The sequence below is a fragment of the Rhinatrema bivittatum genome, chromosome 6, assembly GCF_901001135.1.
Source record: "Rhinatrema bivittatum chromosome 6, aRhiBiv1.1, whole genome shotgun sequence".
Taxonomy (NCBI): domain Eukaryota; kingdom Metazoa; phylum Chordata; class Amphibia; order Gymnophiona; family Rhinatrematidae; genus Rhinatrema; species Rhinatrema bivittatum.
Window position 1 is genome coordinate 265078567 of NC_042620.1, and position 21896 is coordinate 265100462.

Sequence of the window (21896 nt, forward strand, 5' to 3'; positions counted from 1 at the left end):
AAGCAAAATTGCTTACCTTGTAATAGGTGTTATCCCAGGACAGCAGGATGTAGTCCTCACGAAACCCACCCGCCACCCCGCGGAGTTGGGTCCGATACGTTTTTATTATTTTATTTTTTGGCTAACGCTAATTGCTACAAAACAGACTGAAGGGAGACCCCTGTGGCAGGGAATATCATGCATGCTGGGCATGCTCAATAGGCACTCTGGGTGCCAGTCAAAATTTTCATAGAAACTTTGACAGAAGTTTTTCCGTATAGGGCTTCATTACCGATGTCACCCATTTGTGAGGACTACATCCTGCTGTCCTGGGATAACATCTATTACAAGATAAGCAATTTTGCTTTTTACTTATACAGGACTAAATACTTGTGAATAATAGGCAGTGATCAGCCAATAGGGCTTGGTTTGCTGGGAATTGGCATTTTAGCAGACAAGCACCGATGCATTAAAGAATAGTTTTGTTCCCATTAGCAGCACCATGAAAGGTAGTTTCTCGTATTGTACAGTCAATAACAAAGTTGCACAAACTGACTTGCTCATATCATGGGGAACTGGTATTTGTGGAATGCAAAAGATCTACTGTTGCAGCATTATTAAAAAAACAAAAACAAAGCAAGTTGTAATAGTACGTGTAAAGAAATAGATTACATACAAGACTGCTGAAATATTAATCAAATCTTACAACCTGGCCAAATTCTTAAATGCTATCCAGACAGGTTTGCTAGATATGTTCAGCTGTTTGTAAGCTAGTGGGCAATAGAGGGCGTGGAGCTTCATATATAAGTCCCCTTCAAATTGGAGAAAAAAATGTCATTTCTGCTAGACCAGTCCAGACTTGTGGATTTATACCACCTTGCCAGCAGATGTACATAAAGTACCACAAACTTATCAGTAACATCACCACCTTTGAGTGGTGCAGGCTGAGCACTTGCCAGTATTCTCTGTCTCCAGCAGATTGTGGCACATGCTGGATTGGTATAGCAGGATTTGTTGGCTCCCTGGTCTTTGGATTTTATTCCTAGTAGAGCTTGCTTCCGGGGCAACAACTTGCAGGTTGCTTCCTCTGTAGGAGTAAGGAACTGCTTGGTATGTCTGAGGTCCAGCTTAGTGTGGAAAACATAGAAATCAAATTTATTTTCTGTGATGACAATTCTTGGTTCTAGTAGTTCTCCACCCTAGTTTGGACCAACTCACATTGAAAGTAATTTTTTTTAGTTCTGTTTTCAGGAGTTATATTGTGCCTATTAGTGTGATCTTAGTGTTGTGAGATTTCTCAAAGGTCTTCAGTTGGAGGAGAGCAGGAGAAGCATAGTCTGTTCATGTTAGGAGCACAATAGATTATGTGCAGGGAGAAAAACATTGGTCTGAGATGCAAGCAAGGGTGGAGAACTAATTATCAATTTCTATTTTAAGGAAAACCAAAAAGCTCATTCTAAGGTGTGACTGGTTCACCTGAGACTGAGATTTTGGATTGCCTGTAATCCTAAAGTAGGAATGGGAGAATTTGGGCTCCCAGTAGTCTGCAAGATGAAAAGATGAGTGGCACAAACAGATCTGAATTGTTCTGTAGCTTCTAGAAAAGAAAATTAGAGATTAAATTCGAGGAATTATCTTAAAGTATTTGCTCATTCTGTTCTGACCTGAGGTGAGTAAAAGCTCTTGAAAGCTAGTTAGGAAATGTATTAAGTAAGTTAGTAAAAATATATCGCATTAATTTTTAATTTTATTTTTTTGTTAACCTTTATATTTGTGCATTAAAATTTACTAACACGGCAACTACAGTATTTTGTACTCTGAGTACTTGTCATACCCTGCGCTCTGTCCAGCTATAGATTTCAAGACTGCCTAGTAGGTCATTAGCTGACAGACCCTGCTTTTTGTTTATTTTTTTACATCTTTTTTTTGGGTGTCTATAGTTTATTTAACTTACTTTATTTCTGTACCATCATTCTGACAACAATCATAGCAGTTTACAAAGAATACAATACAAAAGAAAATTGTTGAAAGTTCTAACATACATTTATCTAACTAAAAATGTGCCAAATCACTACTTATTTATGTTTTTATCTCTCTAATCTCATAAGTCTGACAAAGTTGCTTTTATCCTTGGTATTTTCAAGTTTGAGCTTGCTGTGGATGCTGTCCACAGGAAGATGACTGAGCAGATGACTGGACCTAAGCGGGAAGACATAATTGACACCATGGTCTTCAGACCCACTGATGTGATGCTGGTGCATTTCCGAAATGTGGATTTCAACTATGCAACAAAAGGTATGGATATTTTCATTCATCTCTTGAGTCCGTTTTTATCTCTTGCTATTTTTTCTGATCGTACCTAGCTTTTCATTCGGATCTTGAGTCAGTTTTTGCCTCTTGCTATCAGGTGATAGGTACTGTCATGTGCATTTATTTATTATTTATTTATTTAATGGTTTTTATATACCGAGGCACATATGGAACATCACCTCGGTTTACAATAAAACATAACGCAGCAATGGGCTTTACATAAAACACGTGAAATTAACAAATGGTAGCAGGCATAACACACAAATTCATGAATTAACAGGAACTACAGATTAATACTTAATAACTAAATAGAAACAGCATGAAGAGAATAAATACAGATCAACAATAAGTTGAAGGCAATGCTTTGACATGGTGAAGTAGGGAGATTAACTAGGAGAAGGTATTGCCAGGGACATTATCTTGTGGGGGGGGGAAAGTGCCAGGATGACTGATATCTTGGGAGATTACCAGAGGGGGGGGGGGGGGGGGGGGAGAGTTGAAAGGCAATCAAGAGTATGCCTGTTTGAAAAGCCAGGTCTTGATGAGGATCCCTCAGTTATGAGATGATCTAATTTGAACACATCTATCTTGTGTGTCATGTGTGTATGCCTTTACTCTTGAGGGAATTTAATATAAGTGTTCCCCACATATGCTAACTGATGCTCCTTGGGTTCCAGCCTGCTCAGCTTGTGCTTTGTGCTTGAGATGGCAAATCTTTCACTGTGAGAGGTTCAGCTAAATTACATGCTCACTTTTCCGATTAAATTAACCACTGGTCTATATTTTCAGATAAATTTACAGATTCTGCCATTGCCATGAATGCTAAGGTGAACGGAGAGCATAAAGAGAAGGTCTTGCAGCGTTGGGAGGGAGGTGATGGCAACAGCGATGATTATGATCTGGAATCTGATGTGGTGAGAGCAACTGGTAGAATGGATAGGAATTATGGTGATAGTGGACTTCAGGGTTCTATACTGTTAAGAGGTGTTGCATTTTATTTGGGGTATCCAACACAATTTTAAGGGGATTGTTAGAAATTTGATATGAGTATACAAGGAGAAATGTGACATTTTGGTCTGACTCTCAAATCTTTGTTTTATCAGTCCAATGGCTGGGACCCAAATGAAATGTTTAAGTTTAATGAAGAGAATTATGGCGTGAAGACTACATATGACAGCAGCCTGTCTTCCTACACGTGAGTGCGATTGTATTTTTGAAGAATGAAACATCTATTTGAACTCTAGAAAACCTCAAATAGACTGCAGAAATTCAGTGACTAAAGGCAACCATATAACAATTTAACCATCAGTGCTCATCAAATGGCTAAATGATTGCCAAACTTGAATAATTTCTTATACAATCTTTATAAAGCCTTGCCTTTCTCCCCATTCACTTTTTTTGCAGCCTTTTTTAGTAATTTCATAACCATTCCCCCTCATGATTGTAAGATGATAAAGGGGATGGAATAGCTCCTCTATGAGGAAAGACTAAAGAGGTTGGGACTTTTCTCCCAGGGCAAGAGGATGGTAGTCCTTGCATGTGGGTGACATCAGATGGAGCCCTGTCCTGGAACACTTTTGTCAAAGTTTCTAGAACTATGACTGGCTCACTGAGCATGCCCAGCATGCCACTATCCCTGCAGCCACCAGGGGTCCCCCTTCAGTCTCTTTTTCTGTGCAGCAGTTGCCTCGTGGTTTAGGAGCTCTGTGAGAGATTTCTCACAACTTTCCTCACGGAAATATTTGAAGTTTATCTTCTTAAAAAAATCTCTCACCGGGGTCCCCCATTGCGCTCCCCTCCGACGCTCGGTAAGCGTTTTTTCCGGTACTTGCGGTCTGTTCCCTGCAGCTTACCACTTTGGTGCCCAATGGTCACCGACCGCGCGCACGCCAAATTTTCGACATGGAGACCAGATTTAGAAAATGCCCCAAGTGTCCGAGGACCATGTCCATAACTGGACCCACATGAAGTTTGTGTTTTATGCTTAGGGCCCTTGCACTACGTCAGTCAATGCCCTAGTTGCACACAAATGACCCCCAAAGGCCGGCGCGCTCGCCTGGATAAAATGGAGCAGTTGTTCACTTCAAAATGCACTGCTCCATCGACGCCAGTTCAAGCGCCACCGACCACAGAGGGTCCATCGACCTCTGAGACGATTCGCCAGGAGCATTGTGGACAGGGTGACCGTCTGTCACAGACTCCATCGAGGACATTTGCGTTGTCATCTTCTGTGCCGGGGAAAGACCGGATCGAGCACCAAGGAAACATCAACACTGGCACCGACGGGCGTCCCCGACCAGTGCCGGCACCAATACTGCAGCAGCGACTTCCATCGAGCCACCTGCGAAGAGGGCCCAGGGAGGAGCCCCCATCTCCTCTGGACCCGGGACCCCTAGGCATTCCCCACCAATACTAGTGCTGGTCACTGAGCCTCCATGGACCTCCGTGGAAGCTCCATTGACACCTAGCCTGCCTCCTTCCCCGATTGCCGTGCCACCCATGCCGGCTTCCTGGGAGGAATTGGATCGCATGGTCCAAGAGGCAGTGCAGAAAACCTTACGAGGCTTCCAGCCGGTGCTGGCCCCCATACTGGCCCCGGAACCGGCTCCCTCGATATTTGTAATGCTCTTTGAGTACCTCGATAAGCTCATCGGTGCCTTACTGACTCCTCTGTCACTGGATACGCTGGCATAGTCATCCATCGAGGTCTCCACAGATCCCAATGCCAGGTTCCTCTGAGGAGGAAGGATTGATTCCCAGCCACGTCCCTCCACGGAAATCGTCGATGTCGGAGCCCATGCCAGGGCCATCAGGGCTACCAGTACCCAAGCGCGCATCCTCTGCCCCGGTGCCCTCTATGCCAGTAGCGATTCCATCGATGCCACTGCCACATCCATCGATGCCTTCCCGCCCTCTCGGCTTTGGCATACTTACTCCTTCAGAAGTTCCACCGAGAGAAGGGGAAAGTCCCTATAATCTATGGGGCGATGCATCCTCAGATGATTCTTAACGGACTTCCGAGGACTTACTCTCAGAGCCTTCACCACTGGAAGAAAGGCGAAGATCTTCTCCAGAAGACGTCTCCTTTGCCAGTTTTGTCAAAGAGATTTTCACTAGTTACGGAGGAAAACACTCGCCATAAGATGTTGGAGGTCTTACAATTTGTAGATGCTCCAAAAGAATAATGGCAGTACCTGTGCATGAAATAAATAAATAAGTTCTTTTAGACTTCATGCACTGCCTGTGGTAACATCCAGGTATGGTACCTTCAGTCAATAGAAAGACAGCTGCTACCTACCTGGTTCAACAAGCCCCAGGTTTCCAAAAAAGTCAGCTTCCCCACCACTCAGTAGTTGTGGAATCAGCTCAGAAAAAATCTAAACAATCTCTTCCACATTCCTCAGCTCCTCTTGGTAAGAAACAGAAGGCATTGGATACGTTGGGAGGAAGAGTTTTCCAGGGGTCCATTTTGATATTGCGAATCGCAGCATATCAATTATACATGACCCAGTATACCTGAAATCTCTGGAAACAAGTCCAGGAGTTTGTGGAGATGTTGTCTCAGCAACAACAGGAGATTTTGTCCTCCATCCTGCAGAAAGGAATGGAAGCAGGCAAGCATGAAATCAGAGCTGCTTATGAGTCCTTTGAAACAGCATCCAGAGTCTCAGCAGCGGGCATCAGTGCTAGATGCTGGACCTGGCTTAAGGCCTCAGACCTACGCCCAAGACAAACTGGCTGATTTACCCTGTACAGGAGACAACCTCTTCGGGGATAAGATCCAGAATGCAGTGGCCCAATTAAAGGACCAACATGAGACCCTGCACCAGTTGTCAACTGTCTCCCCAGATGTTCCCTCCCTAACCTGCAGGGTCACATGTAGGGAACCCAGAAAACAATTTTACAAGCTACACAGATATTACCCTCCTGCATCCCATGCACGACCGGCTCTGGCACCTCAGAGGGGACATGCGCGTGCCAATACAGAACATCTAGACCACAGCCAGCTCCACAAACTGGCCCTGCGGCTGGATTTTGACTCTCTTCCAGAGAGCAGCATCCATATTCCAGTGGGGGGCCACCTTTGCCACTTTGCAACAAATTGGCATCCAATTACCATGGACCAGTGGGTATTGTCCATCGTAGTCCACGTTTACTGTCTAAATTTTTCAAAGATACCCCCGGACTTCCCACCCAATCCATCCTGGAGCTGGGACGACCACTCAAACTCAAGTTAGAGCTCTCAACCCTTCTGTCAGCCAGAGCCGTGGAACCGATTCCACCGAATCAGCAAGGAAAAGGGTTCTACTCCAGATTCCAAAAGGGTCCTAATTCCAAAAAAGACCGGCGGCCTCTGGCCTATTCTGGATCTCCGTGCCTTGAACACATTTCTTTGCAAGGAATGGTTCAGAATGGTATCCCTGGGCACCATGCTTCCTCTACTTCAACAAAGAGATTGGCTCTGCTCTCTGGGCCTTCAAGACGCATACACCCATATTGCGATCTTCCCTCCTCATTGCAAATATCTGCAGTTCATTGTGAGTCACAATCACTACCAATACCAAGTATAGCCATTCGGCCTAGCCTCGGCACCTCGAGTCTTTACGTAGTGCCTGGCAGTCGTGGCTGCACAGTTACACAGCAGAAGCATATACGTTTTTCCATACCTGGAGAACTCATTGGGATTTCTAATCAATTACTCCAAATCCCAGTTGACACCGTTTCATCTTCTCTCCTTTATAGGAGCAGACCTAGACGACACTGTCCAGAGCATTCTTACCCAACGACCGTGCGATTACGCTGTCCAACCTTGCCAGCTTTATCCGACGTCGGAAAAGAGCCTCCGCTGGCCAATTACTCAAGTTGCTCGGCCATATGGCATCAACAGTCCATGTCACCCCATGGCATGTCTTGCCATGAGAGTGACCCAATGGACTCTAAAATCTCATTGGCGGCAGACTACTCAACCGCTGTCGTCCCTGGTACATATAACCAGCCAGCTTTGTCTGTCCCTTGTCTGGTGGACTCAAAGCCAATTTACAAATGGGTCTTCTTTAACCGGCTCCTTAACATAGGTTGGGGAGCCCATGTCCAAGGCCTTCAAACTCAAGGAACTTGGACAACAGCCGAAGCGACCCATCAAATCAACTTTCTGGAGCTTCGGGCGATGTGGTATGCCCTTTATGCATTCCAGGACTGCCTCTCCAACAAAGTTGTCTTGATTCAAACAGACAACCAAGTTGCAATGTGGTACCTGAACAAACAGGGGGGCACGAGCTCTTACCTGCTCTGCCAGGAGGCGGCACAGATCTGGGCACCTCTTGGAATCTGGCCTCCAGACGTCATCTATCTGAGTGTACCTTAGTGCCATTTCTGCTTACCATCAAGGAATAGGGGATGTCCCGATAACGGCTCAAACCCTGGTGAGTCGCTTCATGAGAGGCTTTATTACAACTAAAGCCTCCTCTACAGCCACCAGTCGTGGAATGGGACCTCAATGTTGTCCTTGCACGGCTCATGCACACTCCTTTTGAGTCCTTGCATTCCTGAGACCTCAGGTACCTTAATGGAAAGACTTTTCCTAATAGCCATCATGTCTGCTCGCAGGGTAAGTGAGTTACAGACCCTTATGACCTACTCACCCTACACAAGGTTCCTCCATGACTGGGTGGTTCTTTGCACTCACCCTAAATTCCTTCCTAAGGTGGTCACTGATTTCCATTTAAATCAGTCCATAGTCTTGCCCACTTTCTTTCCAAGGCCTCACGCTCACCTGGGTGAGCGAGCTCTGCACACCTTGAACTATAAGCATGTTCTTGCATTTTACTTAGACTGCACTACAGCCCACAGGAAGTCCACCCAACTCTTTGTATCTTTTGATAAAAGCAAACATGGGGATGCGGTGGGCAAGCAAACACTATCAAACTGGTTAGCAGACTGCATTACATTCTACTACCAGCAAGGTCCACTACCAGCAAGGTTCACTCGTCCACTACAGGGACGAGTGAAGGCACACTCCGTCAGAGCAATGGCAATGTTAGTAGCGCACTATTGTTCAGTACCAATTTCCGACATCTGCAGGGCTGCGTCATGGAGCTCGCCACACCTTCGCAGCTCACAACTGTCTAGACAAGGCTGGACGACAGGAATTCTGTCTTTGGCCAGACTGTTCTAAGGAATTTATTCCCAGTGTAGAAACCCAACTCGTCCTACCTCGACCCGCTGTGAATTTTCTTATTTTATTTTTTGCTCGTACTTTTTGCTACAAACGAGACTGAAGGGGGACCCCTGGTGGCTACAGGGTAAGTGGCATGCTGGGCATGCTCACTGTGCCAGTCAAAGTTCTAGAAACTTTGACAAAAGTGTTACGTGACAGGGCTCCATCTGATGATGTCACCCACAAGTGAGGACTAACATCCTGCTGTCCTGGGAGAACACCTTATACAGGTAAGCAACTCTGCTTTCAGCTTGGAGAAGAGACGGCTGAGGGGGGATATGATAGAGGTGTTTAAAATCACGAGAGGTCTAGAACGGTTATTTACTCTTTCGGATAATAGAAGCACTAGGGGGCACTCCATGAAGGTAGCATGTGGCACATTTAAAACTAATTGGAGAAAATTATTTTTCACTCAACGCACAATCAAACTCTGGAATTTGTTGCCAGAGGATGTGGTTAGTGCAGTTAGTGTAGCTGTGTTTAAAAAAGGATTGGATAAGTTCTTGGAGGAGAAGTCCATTACCTGCTATTAATTAAGTTGACTTAGAAAATAACCACTGCTATTACTAGCAACAGTAACATGGAATAGACTTACTTTTTGGGTACTTGCCAGGTTCTTATGGCCTGGATTGGCCACTGTTGGAAACAGGATGGTGGGCTTGATGGACCCTTGGTCTGACCCAGTATGGCATGTTCTTGAACTCATTTTTTGGATTTTTTTTTTCTGCGCAAGTAGTACATTCCTCAAGACTCAATACTATTGATGCGCAAAATTATAGTAGGGAGAAGGATAGCTGTGTGAGCAATAGCTGAGTTATTAGAGAGCTTGAAAATATGTTCACTCTACCAGCATAAAATGGCTCCTCAGCTGCCAGCTTTACTACTTTAGAGTAAGGATGGTGCCTCCCAGAGCACTGTGAATGCTCAAAAGAAAATTTGTAATGACAAGCCGATCAGTCTGTCACAAAAATGAGTATGTGATCATTACATTCAATGTGTGGCTTAGTTTTCCTTAGCTTTCTGGCAAAATTGCAGAATGCAAATTCTTCACAGTGGCCCCACAGCTGCCTTCAGAGATGTGCAAATGTCTAAGCCCACTCCATATAGCCTCCATTCACCTTTAGGTATCCCTGTCCAATAGAATGCATAGCCTGTTATGGCCTCTACAGTTTCAACTGTGCCACATCTATCTTTGTCTCTGGTAAACAATCACAGATGGACCACCAGTGTGCAGAGTTGTGGCTAGAGATTGTGGCAGTATCCTTAGTCTGTCACCATAGGACTTGATATGTAGTAACTGTGCTTAGTGAATTGCTGTTGAACATGAATGGTGTGACAGCATGTATATTTTAGGAGACACTGGTGACTAAGCTTAATACTACCTTCCCAGGGACACGAGTAAACTAATAAATTTGAACAGAAGAAAAGTCAAGGAGACTAAAAAGGGAGTCAGTGAGAATAAGCTAAGGGACTGAGCTCCACCTCCTAGCAGAGGACCACACCTGCAGGCTAGGGAAATATTAACCAGGGAAGCACAAATGGAGTTCTAGCTAGAAGAATGTAGAAGCAGACAGAAGGATGTAGAAATAGACAGATATGTTGCTGAGAGAGTCTGCAGTCCGCAGACTAGCCAGATGTTCTAGGTACAGGGATGTGACCAAATAAAGCCTGAAGAATGGAGGGCTGGCGACTTCTACTTGATCCGTGCTACTGGACCATTCCAAATAAATGCTAAAGACAGAAAAGATTAAGGCTGCTGGAATCAGCGTCTTGTGATGAGCCGAAGAAGTAGCCGGTGATCTATCCCGTGACAATTGGTTTAAAGTGAGAGGTTTTTTGTGGTCCTGGTCCCATTCTTATTCATACACCTTGTGCTGACTGGTACAAAAGCTGCCTCAAATTCTGTAGATTACGAAGCCAAGACTGAGGAGCCCTATCTGTCTGTGCTATTTGACCCATAGATAGGGCATGGTTGATAAGATGCCAAGGCATGTTCACACTTCAGAGGGCCTATGTATATTGTTTCTGGTGTCCATGCTATTCCGAGCAGCATAGCCTGGGGCTACAAGGTCCCAGTTACCTGTGTTGCAAAGAAGCACTGTGGCGTTCATGGTGGTGAAGAGCTATCGATGGGCAAGGAAGACTTGCTTTCTCTCTCACCTAACAGCTAAAGAGTGCCAGCTGTACTGCTCTAGACACAGTATACTTGTACTGTGGCAATAGTCCTGTGGCAGTAGCCATCAACACACATTATACTGATCCCCATAAAATAGATTGATTCGGTCCATGTGGACTCAATTTAGCTGAAACACTTTACCATTACATGTATTTCTCTGTACGTACCAGGATCAGTCCAGACCGCTGGGTTGTGTCTCCCTTCCAGCAGAGGGAGTCAGAGAAAAAAACTGAAAAGGCACCCCTCTTAACCTGGTGTGCCACCTGCAATCCCTCAGTATTTTCTCTGACTCTCAGCAGAAGGGTTGATAGAACCTGCAGTCCTGATTTTTCAATTTCTTTAAATTTAGTTACATTTTTTTTTTTGTACAGAGTTCTAAGGCTCTGGATGATTTAGTTAACACCTTTGGCTACAGCAAGTTGGTTGTATAAAAAAAAACAAAAAAACTCGGTGCGGTTTTATTTTCTCAGGCTCTTCACTCAGCAGGTAGAAGTAAGGCAGGGGCTGGCAGCTCTAAGCGCCTTGTTCCCGGAGGGCAGTCTATCTCTGGAGGGGGATTAACCGGTGGGCCGGTCCCTCTCCTCGGCGCCCCAAGACGAGTTTCCTCGGGTGCTGCAGCGTTCCCAGAGCTCCGGAAGGCCGCGAGTCGGCAGGGTATTTTAAATTCTTCTTTTTTCTTTCCTACCGTGCTGTTTGAAACACCCCCCCCCCCCCCCCGGGATGCCACATGGGCTATCGTGCTCAGCATGCAGGGAGGCGGGGTTGCGCCTCTCGCAGGACGGGGTTTGCGCCCGCTGCAGTGATTTTGGGCCCATTTTGCCCCGAGGCGTGGAACGGCGATATCGCGTCTGGGTCTATCTCTGGCGCGTGTGGGAACAGCGGCCATTTTATCGGAGCCCTGCCTGCCGACTGGGGGAGAGGATTCTCCGATTTCTCCTCCCAGTCTGAGTCCGTTTTGACCACGCGATCCGGGGCCCGCCCTCTCGGGGAGCCCGGTCCTCCCTTCTCTTCCTCCTCCCCCTCACCTATTGGATCCCTTAAAGGGCCAGTCAGTTTTTTCTTCAAAATTTATTTTACTTATGCATAGGGCTTTTTTTGGAGGCGGAACTCATCAGCAGGATTAGCAGCCCCCTCCCACGAAGATTGCGCAGTGGGACACGTCTCTGGATGCCCTTTTGGCCCCTGGGGGGGCTCCAGATCCTTCTTCTTTGGGATCTTTTCTGGATCCTCTCCTCCAAAACCTAGATGGGGGTGTTGATGAGTCTGCTCCAGTAGAGGGGGATGACCCCCGGGTTTCTCTGCTGTTTCACCGGGAGGAGTTGGATCCCTTGATCCCCATGTCCTGGAGGAACTGGAAGTGGAGGCACCGGTCCCCAGTTCAGAGCCAGTTAAGGGGAAACCAGTACTCTCGGGACTGCGTGCCCTGCCCCAAACTTTTCCTTTCCACCCAATGCTTAAGCAGTTGGTAACTCGGGAGTGGGAATCTCCGGAAGCGACCCTGCGGGTGGGACGGGCGATGGACAAACTCTACCCTTTACCTGAGGAAGCCTTGGATACCCTCAGGATTCCCAAGGTGGACGCGTCGGTTACTGCGGTCACCAAGCGGACCACCATTCCAGTTACGGGAGCGACGGCTCTTAAGGACTTAACAGGATAGGCGGCTAGAAGTCCTCCCCAAGTGCATTTTTAAGGTGTCAGTGCTCTGTGTTAGAGCGGCGGTCTGCAGTAGCCTCATGCAGCGAGCGACCCTCGGGTGGGTCCAGCAAATGCTCACATCACAGGTGTTGCCGCCAGAGGAAGCAGATCAGGCGAATAGGATGGAGTCCGCGGTAGCTTACACAGTGGATGCATTATATGATCTGTTCGGGCATCTTCACGCACCATGGCCACTGCAGTTTCGGCTAGACTGCTTCTCTGGCTCCGGAACTGGTCCGCGGACGTTTCTTCCAAAACTCAGTTGGGCAATCTTCCTTTTAAGGGAAAATTGTTGTTTGGGGAGGAACTTGAAGCCCTTATTAAGTCTCTTGGGGAGAATAAGGTGTATAAATTGCCAGAAGACAAGCCTAAGTCTTCCAGGCCCTTTGGGTCAGCGCGTTACCGTTTCCGAGGGCAGCGCAGATTTCGGCAGTCGTGGCCGCCCGTCTTTCCTGCCCGACAACAGACTCAGAGGGCTCAGTCTTGGCCTACTTCCTTTCATGGTCGGAGGCCATTTCGGGAGGGAGGCTCTCAAGGGGCCACCAGAGGTAAGCAGTCCTAATGAAGGTGTTCCGACCCTCTCCCCGGTTCCGGTGGTGGGAGGTAGTCTCTCCCTGTTTCTCGAGGAGTGGGTCAGGATCACGTCGGACCAGGGGGTCCTCAATATCGCCCACGGTTACGAGTTTGATTTTGCCTGCCCATTAAGGGATCTTTTTCTGATTTCTCCTGCCGGCTCTCTGGCCAAGCAAGAAGTAGTCGGGCAAACCTTGAGTCGCTTGAAATCCCTGGGGGCTATTGTTCCGGTCCCTTCAGAGGAGCGCAGGGCCGGCAGGTACTCCGTCTATTTCGTAGTCCCAAAGGAGGAGGGGTCCTTCCAGCCAATATTGGATTTCAAGGCAGTCAACCGAGCACTTCGGGTCCCCCAATTTCACATGGAGACTCTACGGTCGATCATTGCGGCCGTCCACTCGGGAGAATATTTGGCCTCTTTGGACCTGACATAGGTGTATCTTCACATCGGGATACGCGAGCGCCATCAGTGGTTTCTCTGGTTCATGGTCCTGGGGGAGCATTATCAGTTCCAAGCTCTTCTGTTCGGCTTAGCGACAGCGCCTCGGGTCTTCACCAAGGTAATGGTAGTCGTAGCAGCGGCCCTCCGGCGGCAGGGGATCTTGGTTCATCCATACCTGGATGATTGGCTCATCCGGGCCAAATCAGAGAGCCTCTGTCGGGAAGCAGTGAGCAAGGTTCTACTCCAGCTCCAGTCCCTTGGTTGGGTGGTCAACTTTGCCAAGAGCCAGTTGGTACCATCTCAGGTTCTCAACTTCTTGGGAGCACGCTTCCATACCTCGGTAGACAAGGTCTTTCTCGCTCGGGAGAGGAGGCTCAAGTTAGTGGCGCAGATCTATCGGCTCAAGTCTCTACCTCTGCCCATAGTATGGGATTATTTGCAGGTACTTGGTTCCATGGCATCTACTCTGGAGGTGGTTTCCTGGGTGTGGGCGCATATGAGACCATTACAACGCGCATTGCTTTCTCAGTGGGATCCGAAATCGGAGGAGTTTCGCCTGCCTTTGCCATTGATGGAACCAGCCAGGAACAATCTCGACTGGTGGTTGATTCCGGCCCACTTGTTACAGGGGATGGACCTGGAGGAGCCGCAGTGGGTAATAGTCACGACAGATGCCAGCCTCGCTGGTTGGGGAGTAGTTTGCCAGTCACAATCCGCTCAGGGTTGTTGGACAAGTTATCAGGCGACGTGGTCAATCAATGGATTGGAAACCAGGGCGGGTACGCCTGGCGTTACGTGTGTTTCTCCCTCTGGTAGCTCAGTGTGCGGTGCAAGTCTTGTCAGACAACGCGACGACGGTAGCCTACATCGACCGCCAAGGAGGAACCAGGAGTCTTAGTGGCCTGGGAGGCTGAAAGGCTCATGACGTGGGCAGAGTGACATATGGTCTGGTTGGCGGCCTCGCACATAGCCGGGGTAGACAAAGTGCAGGCAAACTTTCTCAGCCGCCAGCATCTAGATCCCGGCGAGTGGGACTTGTCCAACGCAGCCTTCTGGCTGATCACTCGTCGTTGGGGGAGTTCCACATCTCGACCTGATGGCAACTCGGACAAATGCAAAGGCGCCCCGGTTTTTCAGTCATCGGAGAGACCACGGGTTGGAAGGAGTGGATGCTCTTGTCCTTCCATGGCCTCGCGGTTTCCGCCTTGTGTTTCCGCCTTGGCCACTAGTGGGCAAGATCGTGCGTCAGATAGAGAACCACTTGGGGTCTGCCATTCTGGTAGCCCCAGAGTGGCCCCGAAGGCCGTGGTTTGCGGATCTGATCTCGTTGGCGATCGGTCCGGTGCGTCTCACCCACCTTCCGAATCTTCTTCGACAAGGTCCAGTATTTTTAGATCGAGCGGATCGCTTTTGTCTAGTGGCCTGGCTTATGAGAGGAGGCAATTGAGGAAGAGGGGATATTCGGATTCGGTTATTTCTACCCTCTTGCAAGCACGGAAATTGTCCACGTCGTTGGCCTATATTCGTGTTTGGAGAGATTTCGATTCTTGGTGCCAAGGTTTGAACGTCCCCCCGTGACTGGCTTCGGTGGCACACATCCTATCCTTCCTGCAGGAGGGGCTGAAGAAAGGTCTAGCTTGCAGTTCTCTCCGGGTGAAGGTCGCGGCACTGGGTTGCCTGTGGGGCAGGATTGATGGTTTTTCGGTGGCAGCGCATCCAGATGTGTCCCGTTTTTTGAAGGAGGCCAAGCATTTGCGCCCGCTGGTACAACAAATTTGTCCTGCCTGGAGCTTGAATTTAGTTCTTAAGGGCTTATGTGGTCTTCCTTTTGAGCCCCTCCGGCGGGCTACATTGAAGGATTTGACACTCAAGACTGTGTTTTTTTGGTAGCCATTACCTCCGCTCGGCAAATTTCAGAGCTTTGTCGTGTCGGGATCCATATCTTCGTATTTCGGATTCCAGAGTTTCGCTGTGGACCGTTCCCTCCTTCTTGCCCAAGGTGGTATCGGCTTTTCATGTCAATCAGATGGTAGAGTTACCGGCTTTCCCGAATTTGGATCAGACTTCTGAGATGGATAAGGATCTGCATAAGTTGGATGTGCGCCGGGTTCTCCTTCGCTATCTAGAGGTGACCAATGCTTTTCGATTATCGGATCATTTGTTTGCCTTATTGTCTGGTCCTAGACAGGGACACAAGGCATCCAAAGCTACGGTTGCTAGGTAGTTGAAGGAGGCCATTTCCTCCACTTATCTTTGCGCTGGGCGTGCCATACCAGAAGGCTTGAAAGCGCACTCTACCAGGTTTCAAGCGGCTTCTTGGGTGGAGAGCCTGTCTGTCTCGCCACAGGAGATTTGTAGAGCAGCCACTTGGAAATCCTTGCATACTTTTGCGAAACCTTATCGTGTGGATGTCCGGGATCTGGAGGTCGACTGTTTTCGCAGCAGTGTTCTTCGTGCGGGACTCTCCAGATCCCACCCCAATTAGGGCAGCTCTGGTACATCCCAGCGGTCTGGACTGATCCTGGTACGTACAGGGAAAGGAAAATTGGTTCTTACCTGCTAATTTTCGTTCCTGTAGTACCAAGGATCAGTCCAGATGCCCACCCTTGGGTTTTTTGGAGAGTCTGTTTTTTCTGTATGTTTTCTTTCTTCTTCTTACCTCGGCAGAGTTCTTTACAGGCATGGGAAGGAATCTTTTTGATTGCTATGTTATGCGGTGGTACGGTTTGTTTCTTTTACCGCGCGTGTTGTTGTAGCCACTGATTGTTATGTTTGGGGATTTGTTCTCCTTTATTGGTTATTCTGCTTTGATATCGTATATACTGAGGGATCGCAGGTGGCACACCAGGTTAAGAGGGGTGCCTTTTCAGTTTTTTTTCTCTGACTCCCTCTGCTGGAAGGGAGACACAACCCAGCGGTCTGGACTGATCATTGGTACTACAGGAACGAAAATTAGCAGGTAAGGTAAGAACCAATTTTCCTTTATTACATCCCTTCACTAATAAATTACTTTCTTCAGAGTCCCCAGTTTCTAAAGATGAATCAGGTAAATTCTGTGGTAAGACTTCAGAAATTATACAGCAAAGATTTAAATTCTGTGGCAATTATGCAGCCCATTTGCATGAATATGCTTTAATATCTTACATTTAAGATGTAAAACTGTTTTTCCTTCTACAAATAGACCAGAAAGGTTGGAAAACTATTTTTTTTTTATAATTTTTTTTGCTTTTCTTTCATTCTTGTCTCGATCTCACTTTTCCTCTTTACTTTCCATTGCTTTTTCTCTTTGTCTTTCCTCACTTAACCTTGTCTCACTACATTCTATCTCCTTCCCTCTTAGTGCTTTTTCTTGTCTGCTTCCAGTCCTCTGTTTTCTCTCTTCTTTCCAGATTTTCATTTTCCTTCTATATCCTATTTGATCCTTGCTGCAGTTTTTCCTCTCTCCAGTCTCTCAATTGTCTCCCAATTTTATCCTCTGCCTTTCTTCTCATGTAGCTTCATCACTCATCCTAACCTCCCATGTTTTCCCTTTCTCATCCCCATCCTCAATCCTCTCTCCCTCATTCCATATCATTTCCCCATTTTCATCTCTCACCATTTTTTGTCCAGGAGTGGAAAATTGCCTAAAAATTGGCACATGCTACTGAGACAAGCTGGAAGAAGATGCTGCATTTGCTTGTGAGATGAGCTACTTTTATTACACTGGCCCCTGGGCTGGGAGGAGCTGTTGCTGGTGCTACTGCCACCGCCAGCCCAGAGGAAAAGAAGTGGTGAAGAAGAGAATAGGGAAGGAGAGGGGTGGGAGAAACCGAATAAAGGCAAAAATGAAATAAGCAAAAGAAAAGGGGCAAGATGAGAAAAATTAGTGAAAACGCAACAAAAATAAAACATTGGGCAGGATATAGGGAATGAAATTAAATCGGAGTAGTAGGTTTCTTTGGATGCTAAAAAAAAGTTTACTGACACCCAAGTTCATCCACATGTTCTGTCACATTCCACCCAGGGCAGTTTTCCTCCTCCTTAGGCTAATCCTTTTCTTCCTCTCTCCCAGCTAGCAGGAGCAGAGTAGCTCTTCATGTCATGTCTGCCGCCTGTGCCAAACTCGCGGTTTGATTGCACAAAACGTTAGTGCAGTATGGTTTAAAATGCAGTTGGGTTTGGATGGCAGACATGGCATGAAGTGCTGATGCTCTCCTCTTGGCAATGGATTGTCTCAAGCTGTGCATTGTGCACCAGGCCAACCACTACCGCCTATTAATGGAGATGAGAATTCATGGCAAGGGCTGGATTTTATGGCCCTTACTGCATCGAGGTCAGGGCTTTACTTGTAAGCATCAGTAGCTATCTGTGCTTCACAGAATGAAGATTTTCTTCTCCCAACTCTTTTTCAAGGAAGGTTTTTCATTATTTCTCAAATTATCAAGCATATAAGTTCAAATGAAACGGCTTCATTAGTCTGGCAGATAATAAAATGCTTCTGTGCTGTTCATGAACGTTTTCTGCTCCTTTTTATAAATGATTGTTAATATTAAAATTCTTGATAATACACACACTGAAGTATTTAAAAACTACGCAAATTTATGCACACAGCTCCATCCTCAAGCCAAAAGTGGCTGCCTTAAAAGAATTAGTTTAGTGCCAGCGCATCTGAGAATACTTATTTGCAGCACAAATATTCTCTTGAAGTACATTTTACATTTTTTTGACCCAGTAGTTTTTTCTGCTCTTTTGATTTTAAGCGCCAAGCCATTCTTTATGACACTTATATCCAGGGATACAAGCACACTTAGATTTTGTAGAAAGTATAATTTTTTTTATTGATCAATATAAGTATTCTTGGGAGATGCTGGATGTCATTTCTCTGACAAACAGACCACCAGCATCTCCTTGTATACATGAACTGATCCTTCTTTTATACAATATAGTACTAGGTTAGAAATTCTAAGAGTGCGTGACTACCCAGAGAATAATTTACATAGGTTGTCACATCAACAGCATGATAAGGTTATCCCTAAGCTACCTTGATTATTTCTCCAAGGTGGGGCCCATTTACCATCACTCTTTAGATAGTCCTTTGTTCTGTTAGAATCTTGTTGGTCAGGGCAATTATCATATCTTAGGATGTGTTTACAAATGCCCCTGAAAATGGTGCCTCTATAGTGTCAGTATAGCCTGATGCTCCAACAGTTGCCTTCTGCTTTTGTGACCCTATAATTAGGCATCACAGTGTGTCGCCAGCTTCAACTGCTGTCCAGGTGTCCTTGGAATTCCTGCAGGTCAGGCTCAGTAAGGCATTTGAAGTTCATATAGCCAAGAAAGGCTAAGATAGCAGAGGATTCTGGGTCAGTTACTTTCTCCATGTTGGTTCTCAAGCTCAGGCACATATATCAATTTCTAGCTTAGATGGAATTAACACTGAGATTTTGACGCCATGACCTTTTGTTCTCCTGTTGATAAGCAGGCTGAATTAGCCATGCTATCTGGGACATCCTCTGGGCAGTTTTGGGGCGTAACTTCTCTCAAAGAATACAGAGCTTTGCTCAGCTGTTCCCGTGTGATTGTCTGGTCTCCTCAGTTCTTCTTTTTCGTGCAGTTCACTGGAAGCACGGATCAACTTATCTCGCATTTATTCTCTTCAAAGTTTCTTCTTTTCACTTTGGCAAACCTTCAACAGCACTTTCCAGTGCTCACATGGCTCCAAAGATTTAAATATTGCCAGTGTGGCAAAGTTCCATCTGTCTCAGATGGACATTTATTTATTTTACTTTTTTCTATACCGGCATTCGTGAGAGTGTCACATCATGCCGGTTTACAATAAACATAATTATTGCTATCTGTGCTTGGGATCTGATCACGAGCAATCGATGTGCCATGACTGCGGCAGGATGTCTCCAAGGGCCCAGAACAATGGAATGCAAAGATAGCTAGGCTGAGAGAGACCGAAGGTGGTACTTTGGGTTCCAGTGCCCCAATTTCAGCACATCAGTCAACCCATTCATCACTGGGTCCTAAAACACAACACCTCAGGCAAAAGGAAAGGGTGTCATCTGTGGGCCCGATACCATCTTCAGGTACTTCGGGTAAGCAGGGCAAGGTGGAAAAGCTCCGAGTGTCCAAGATGACTCGAGCTGTTTCTAAAGTAAATAAGGGGGCAAAGGTGTCAACTAAAGTGTTGTCAAAAGGCATCGGGAGTCAGGAAACATCTCAACCTATGACTCACCAAAGCACAACGTTGTTAATCAAGAATCTGCATCGCATTAACCTGGGCATATGACACATCACAAAGCACTGATCCAATGCCACAAACCTCGGCGCAAACGTCTAAGGACAAGCAGGCCACAATGCATAAGCCATGATCGACGCACATGCAGCAATCTTCAATAAACTTAAAGCGTCCAAAGCAGGCCTCGACCCATAGCGCATTGGGGAAGTGACCAAGCTTCCAACCACCATCCCTCAAAATCTCCAACCGATTGGCAATGGGATCCACAAATAGTATTCCTGCCAGAGGAACTGTTGGCTTCTGATCCTTCAGAAGTTGAGGAGGTCCTATCTTCCCCAGTACGTCCAGTTTCTGATAGATCCTCTACATCTTCTCAGAGGGTCTACTTGGACATCTCATCCATCTCCAGACAAAAGTGGCAGTTACCTCAGTTACAAGAACCTCTAACTAATAGACATAAGTCAACCTATAAACCCCTTGTGATGCTTGGGACCTTCCAAGCATCACAAGAGTCCAGATTCCTCCATCTTGCTTGCAGCATTAGCACCATCTAAGAAGATGGTTAAGAAACTTCCTTCACATATTGGGGCAGCAGGAAATGTGGCTACTCCATCATCAAAGGAGAAACATTCCCTATGCATTGTGGGACTGGCCGCACAAGCCATGCCCCAAATTTCAACCATTTTGCAAACTGTTTCTTCCCTGGAAGGGAGCCGTCATCTGCGCCTACGCTTGGTCCATCAGCGGAAGGTTTCTGCTCACCTTCCATTCCTTCTTCTCCAGTTCAGGACCATAGTAGTCTGCAAAACCAGAAACACCCGGATCCAAGTTTTTCCCCGGAACCAGACAAGCCTTGGATTCTCCTCAGACTTCCCCGGGTACTTCGGTGGGAATTCCATCTGATCCCCCTGAGGACATGCCAAAGCCTTCATCACCTCCAGAAGACTTGACTTATTCCAAGTTTGTCAAAAAGGTTGGCTCCATCCTTAAAAGTAGACTAGAAAGGTGTCAGATCCAAGGTCCGAGGAAATGGAACCTACAGCATTTCTGTTCTTGATGCAGTCATGGACAAGCCTGGGGAATCCCAGTCTTCAGGCTACTCCATCTCCTGAAAAAGTGACCTAAAATTCCGCATGAGGAAATCACCTCATTATGGCACAATTCAACTCCCACACGCATCTGTGGTTGCTGAATCGGCCATGAAAAAAGGCAAAAAAATAAGAGGCTACATTCCAACAATCCTCCAGGCAAAGACAATAAATGCCTGGATGAATTTGGGGGAGAAGTTTTTCAAGCAGCATTGCTTAATGCAAAAATACAACAAAAATCAATTCTACATTACGCAGTACCTATGAGTGTTGCAAACCCTCAAGCCACACATTACACCAGCAGTGGGTGTCCAAGCTCCTCCTCAGCCTTTAATAGAAAGACATCATCTTCGTACCATTTATGAGGCATTCGAAACTTCCACTCGTACATCAGTGGTGTTAATAGCAGCCCGCAGGATAGCCTGGCTCCGCGCCAGTGCTATCCAAGAAGATGTACATGACATACTGGCAGACTAGCCTTGTAAAGGGGATAACTTGTTCGGGGATCAGCTGTGAGAGACTGTCTCCCAGTTGAAAGAACAGAATGTAGCAGTCTCATCGCTCATTTCACCATCAGAGCAGCGGTCCTTCTCTAAGAGGTACGACTCCAATTATAAAAAGCCTTTTTATCAAAGATGTCCCTATAGGTCGTACAGTCCCTACAGACCGTCACCTTACCAGTCCTCGAGGCAACAAGGGCAGCAAGTCCAACCCAGAGGCCAGCGTATGCAAAAGCAACAGCAGGGCCCAAACAAAAAGCCATGACAGAATTTTTAAACATAGTTTGGCCACAGCTGTGCTTAAGGGTGGGGGACAGACTATCCCATTTCTACAGTGTCTGGGATTTCATCACATTAGAATAAACTTCAGAAGGAACCCATCGCTCCCCCACTCATTCCATAGTTCCTGAACATACCCAGATCAATCCGGACAAGTGGCTTTTGCATCCCTACCAGCAGATAGAGGCAGAGAACAAAAACTTTGAGGCACTGCTACATAAGCGAGAGTGCCACCTGCAGTCCCTCAGAATTTCTCTGTCTCCAGCAGATAGTGGAGGTGCAAACCTGCAGTTCTAGCTGATTGTTGAGACTTGGAAATTTGGATCAGCTCTCTGAGGTGCTAGATTCATTTGTCACCCGGCTCAACCATCCCTCTGGTTGAGCCGGGTGACCAAGGGCATGGATACCCCTGGCTGT

General features: G+C 46.7%; 1 protein-coding gene across 1 annotated transcript in view; it reads left to right on the top strand.

The window, feature by feature from the left end:
• The window catches only part of ATXN2L (ataxin 2 like), a 235148-nt gene that overhangs the window by 106248 nt on the left and 107004 nt on the right, over positions 1-21896 (top strand). The window contains exons 5-7 of the mRNA XM_029607113.1: positions 2124-2274; positions 3079-3203; positions 3393-3484. Coding sequence (XP_029462973.1) covers positions 2124-2274; positions 3079-3203; positions 3393-3484 — 368 coding nt within the window. The remainder of the gene's footprint in view (positions 1-2123; positions 2275-3078; positions 3204-3392; positions 3485-21896) is intronic.